The following is a 5654-nucleotide window of genomic DNA, read 5'->3' as shown; positions in this document are numbered from 1 at the left end:
TACCTCAAGATGGTAGAGAACGAGGCAAATTCATCTTTCTAGTCTTCATGCCTTGAAACCGTCGCAATATGGTAGAGTCATCAAGTTCTTTGAATATTTCCCGCTCGATGTAGCACACCATCAAATGATTGAACCACTCATCAGCCATCTTGTTTCGTAAATTAGTCTTGATAATTTTCATCGCCGAAAATGCCCTTTCAACAGATGCTGTGGACACCGGTAATATTAATGCCAATTCAATAAGTCTATAAACCAATGGAAAGACCTTATGTTTCTCTGTCTCAACCATCTTAGAAGCCAAACTAGCAATATCAGTGCAAGTAGAGAATGCAGCATGTCTTCTTACTTGAAGAATATAAGTCTGAAGTTGTTGTCTAATTTGTGCAAAGTCACTAGTAGAGAAATCAGCATCATAAATCTGAGCACCTCGAACAAGGCTATCTATATCAAACCTAGAGAAGTTATTCTTTGGATCAAGACATGAGAAACATGTCAATATCTCAATAGTGGATTCTCCAAATCGATTATTCATCTCAACACATATTTTATCAAGAACAACAAAGAAAATCCCGACACGATAATGATGAAGGAAAGTAGTAGTTTCATTTCGGCGCTTCGCACTGATTGGTATTTCATCCATCATATTTGGCACCGAAATATTCTTTTGCTCACAATATATCTTAGCCTCATCAAACACTTCATCCCAACCACTCTCCCTCAATGTGGCTAATTGAGCTTTCACATCTTGGATTAGCTTCATAGCATGAACTATATTATTATATCTTTTCTTTGTAAGATATGAGAAAGCTCATTTGTGATAGCAAACAATTTTAGCATAAGCTTCATAATGAAAACAAACTCAAAAGACTCCATTTTCTCAAGCAACCCCACAGCTGGAGAAGGACCACGAATATCTTTGTCAACCATCTCAAGCACCTCAGTAACTGAGTCCCACATTAGCTCCAATCGGATAAGGGTTATGTGATGTGAACCCCATCTAGTGTCCTCAGGTCTAGCAAGACTGGTCTGTTGATGTTTTCCTGTACCCGATTCAATCTCCAAGGAATCAAGTTGTCGCAAAAAGGAAGCAATAGAAACAAAATGCTAAATCTTTGGACTCGCTGTATTCTAGCCAATTATAATTTATATACCAAGATTTAGAAAATGCTCTTTTCTTTGCATTATTTCCAAATTACTTCAAAGGAAACTTCAGAATAGGTTGAGTTGGTCCTTTTTGAATGTAAGCTCTTCTAACTTGATCTCGAATTTCAGGACGAAACTCATAAATTTGTTTTCTAAGTGCCGGATCACTTACAATATCATCCAGATTAAATCCATATCCATGATTACTATCTTGAGGTGGAGCAGAAGGTTGAAGTGGAGGAGGTGGTGGTGGGTGACTGCCTTGTGCTATCAAATACCTCCTCATCCTAGCAATCCAAAATTCACAGCATGTCAATACTTAAATTAAATCAAATGTTCAATCAAGTAATCAACAATCAATAATTAGTTACTATAAAAAATCAATTAAGAAACTAGGCGTCGAGCAGTCAGCAGTACCTGTCTGGGCGCTGCCGCGCTAGTCTGATCGCCTGGTCGCTGGCAGCTAGCCGCCTCAGCCGCTGGTCTGGTCGCTAGCCGCTGGCCGCCGAGGCACTGGCCGCCTGGGAGCTAGCAGCTGGTGGTAGGCTGGCCGCTGGGCGCTGGCAGCTGGTGCACAGTGCACAGTGCAGGGACGCAGGGTGCAGGGTAGGACTGCAGGCGCTAGGCAGCAGGCGTGCAGCCGTGGTGCAGCAGGAACCTGGCGAGCGGCGGCGCTGTGGGCACTGGGGATGGAAATATGGAACGATGGATGACCTAGCGTTCTAGCTTTCACTGTATTATTGGGCCTAATTGTAGGATCTAGGACACCGGCTAGAGGGGGGGTGAATAGACGGTTTTGACTAAAAACAACAATACTAAGTAAATTTAATCAATACAACAAGGGGAATAAATTTACTAGTGTCAATAAGTAAACAATGTATGAAAGACAACTACGGAGATTGAATACTTGAAGAACTATAAGCAAAACACTAATCAATTGCAAGGCAATAAGTAATGCTAGAAGAAATGGACACCGAAATTTATCCCGTGGTATCGGTGATTTGCCGATCACCCCTAATCCACGTTGAGGTGGACTTCAAGCTCTCACTTGCTCCTCTATCAAGACACGACTTGATCTTTGAGCCAAGTGGACAAGAAATCACTCAATACCTCGATTCCACTAATGTCACCTTTGCCGCTCCGGCGAGGTAGGCGCGAACCCCTCACAATCAACACCGCGGCTTCTCCACAATCTTCTTGGAGAGCTCGACGGAGACAATCACCCGAGCCGTCTAGGAGGCGGCAACCTCCAAGAGTAACAAGCCAACGACGCTTGCTCGGTGTATCACCTAGTGCCTCAAGAATCACCAAATGATGCAAATGCACTAGGAACCCTCAATCTCTCACTAGAATGCAACCTCAAGCAAAGAGTGTGAGAGAGTGAGTTGGAGGATCACAAATGAGCTCAATGTGTGCAAGGAATGGCCAAGCAAGGCCTCACACACGAGCTACCCTTCTATTTATAGGCCCCCATCTAAAACCAACCGTTATGCACAAAAGAGGGCAGTTCTGCGCACGCGCGGACCGTCCGCGCCCTAGGGCCGGACGGTCCGCCGTACACCATAACGGCTATAATGACCGTTGGAACATGTCAGAGACGTCTCAAAAGGTGGGTCCGGACAGTCCGCCCTTCAAGGTCGGACCGTCCGCGACCAGGCAACTTCAAACACCTGAGCCTCGGATCAAACGGAGTTAACACACGCGGACCGTCCGGCTATAAATCCCGGACCGTCCGCGACCTGAGACAGTACTGTCCGGACTGGTCTCCCGGACCGTCCGTAGTACAACTCAATAAAAACACACAGTCCCTGTCCAAAAGCGAGATAGACACATGCGGACCGTCCGCCCCTCACAGGCGGACCGTCCGCCTATAATTCAGGGACAGACCCGAAGCCACCTTCTTCTGGTCAGGACTGCGGACGGTCCGGCCCTAAGGCCCGGACGGTCCGCAGTGCATTAGAACACAGTGCCAACACAAATGGTCAGACTTCGGACCCTCTGGAGGATCGCGGACGGTCCGCCCCCAAGGGCCGGACAGTCCGCGCGACCAAGACTTCTCAAATTTCAAACATGCTTTTGAATGAACTTTTAACTCACGAAATGAGAAGCGCTGTTAGTCCTCATGCAAATGCAACTACTTGATGCTCTATGAGGCACTAAGTTTTACACAGATCTAAGTCATTGACCCCTCTTAATAGTACGGCTATCTAGCCTACTAATCCGGTCAGGTATCTTCTCTAAACTCCTCAAGACCGGCAAAAGTAAAACCTATATTATACCTTTGCCTTCATCTGATCCACAACCAATGCGTATGACTCTTCAACATTTCCTATTCTATGTGGTCCAACCCTGCATTCTTATTTCTCCAAGAATCGTTAGTCCACAAGTAGTTGTCATTAATTACCAAAACATTACTAAAGGGGCCTAGATGATTCACAATCTCCCCCTTTTTGGTAATTGATGACAACACCACATAGTATATTAAAGAGAAGTTTAGTTTCTCCAAATCTCTCTCATACCTAAGGTATAAAATAGATTTTGGAGATGAGTTTCATAGGACTTATCTTGAATTGAAGTTCTGTCCAAAAGATAGATAAATCCCAATAGAAACTCAGTATGCAAGAAAGGCTCCCCCTAAGTGTGTGCAGGATTATTTGAAGTTGAAGATATAACACACATAATATATTGGAGCTTGATGGAGACTTTCCTACAAACATGGTTATCGAGACATACAAGCGATGATTCGTAGAGTGAGCGCAGCAATTATAATCACATCTCGATTAACCACACACAGAGTAATTTGAACTAAAACATAGTCCATCCCACAGAATATTACAGATAATAATCCACAGACATACGACATAGAGTTAATAGATCGAACCAAGTTCCAAATGCATAAGACATAAACTAAAACGGCACAAAAAAGATAAAATGCATATGCATGGTCTTAGTGTCCACATAGAGCCACCAACTCCCCCTGAAGGAGACGTCTGACAACTTCTCATCACTTCTCTCCCCCTTTGGCATCAATTGCCACAAAGGAGAGGCCTTACTGATCACTCGGCGGAGGATGCATGTTGTAATAATGAGTGCTGAAGGTGTCAAACAGGGAGGAGAACTGGTCAAAGTCCTGCTGGAGCTGCTGCTGCCTCTGACTGATATCATGCATGTTGTCAGTTGTAGAAAGATTATCAAACTGACTGGAGAGAGCACCCATGTTATCTTGAAAGCTTTGTTGCATATTATTCAGCCTTGACATGATGGGATCAGTGACATTAGTGTGAATGTGATCACGAAGGTCAGAAAATTCAGAGTTGAGCGCATCCCAGTTGCTGTCAAAGCGAGACTGCATGTCATCGAGGCGGTGATCCACATGTGACATCAACCCCTCAAATCGAGTATCAATATGAGCCTCCAGCCCTTGCTGTATGTTGTGAAAATAAGGATCAAAATATCCTGGAGCAGGCTCCCAATAGTGCTGAGGCTGAGGAGGAGGTGGAGGAGGAGGCATCTGCTGTTCCTCAACATTAGGCGCTGCTCCACCCTCATAGCCAGGGTCTTCCTCATCATCTGGGAATGGAGTGAGTGGCCTGGTGAGAAACCCTATCTCATTCTTAAAAGGCCTGAATGGAGTGTGGACAATCTCACATGGGCCCTCAAATCTTGTCTTGGATTTGATAAGAGCCATAATGTATGGAGCATATGCCAAGTTTTGATTCTTGTCCATCTTTAAATCATTAAGCTGCCTCATCATGAAAAGAACAATGTTCATGACTTCTCCATTCATAATGTGATGAATTATGTTCCAGAACTTATCTCGAATTTTACTCTTATCACCACTCTTGGGAAGAATGGTGACTCTGGCAATCTTGTTGATGACAGCAGGATGATGTCTGAGTCCTGCTGTTTCTCCAAATCTCCTGGGTATACCGAGCCTGACTGGCTCATAAAACTGCACAAAATCCTCAAAGTTATCTTCAGTATATAGATCCACCCCAGCAGAAATAGTGCCATAGTCCAGACTGTTGGCAGCGGCAAAGTCAGCAAAAGAAGCAGAATACCGCTTGAAGCCAGTCATCCAGGTGATAGATTCTTCTGCAATATCAATCTCTGAGGTAGCCAAGAATTGCTTAACTGCCATTTCATTGAAATCGGTGCGCTGCCCCATAAACTGATATAACCCACATGTTTCAAATTTGGGGATAAGACCCTCCATGACTGATTGACTGAGCAAGAAGGACCAATCAATCACCTGATGCTTATGGAAGTTGGTATCCACCAGGGTGCCCCAAAAGACGTCAAACTGCAGCTGAGTGTGGAAAAACTGAATATTGGTATCTGATGGCAGAGCATATTGGTTCACAGTCCGTCTAGAGCAGTACTCAGCCATAGAAAATCGCCGCTTGGGATAAGTCCATCCTTGGATATCAATGGGATAATCTGGATGAACATGAAGAAAATCTTCAGCATCCATGGATTCAGTGCCCCCAGCTGAGGATTGGGCCTCTGAA

At 44.5% G+C, this 5654-nt stretch overlaps 1 protein-coding gene across 1 annotated transcript; it reads right to left on the bottom strand.

Annotated features, from left to right (window-relative positions):
- Positions 1-3894: 3894 nt before the first annotated feature.
- On the bottom strand, positions 3895-4792 carry LOC103633331 (uncharacterized). Its single transcript, XM_008655048.2, has one exon. The coding sequence runs from the start codon at positions 4652-4654 to the stop codon at positions 4193-4195; it is 462 nt and encodes a 153-aa protein (XP_008653270.1). The 5' UTR covers positions 4655-4792; the 3' UTR covers positions 3895-4192.
- Positions 4793-5654: the final 862 nt, after the last annotated feature.

Source organism: Zea mays, chromosome 7 (genome assembly GCF_902167145.1).
Source record: "Zea mays cultivar B73 chromosome 7, Zm-B73-REFERENCE-NAM-5.0, whole genome shotgun sequence".
Taxonomy (NCBI): Eukaryota; Viridiplantae; Streptophyta; class Magnoliopsida; order Poales; family Poaceae; genus Zea; species Zea mays.
The sequence above is the reverse complement of the archived record's forward strand: the minus strand, read 5'-3'. Positions and strand labels throughout refer to the sequence as shown.

Excerpts from the sequence above, each read along its gene's own strand:
- LOC103633331 (XM_008655048.2), bottom strand. The coding sequence starts at position 4,654 with ATGCCTCCTCCTCCACCTCCTCCTCAGCCTCAGCACTATTGGGAGCCT.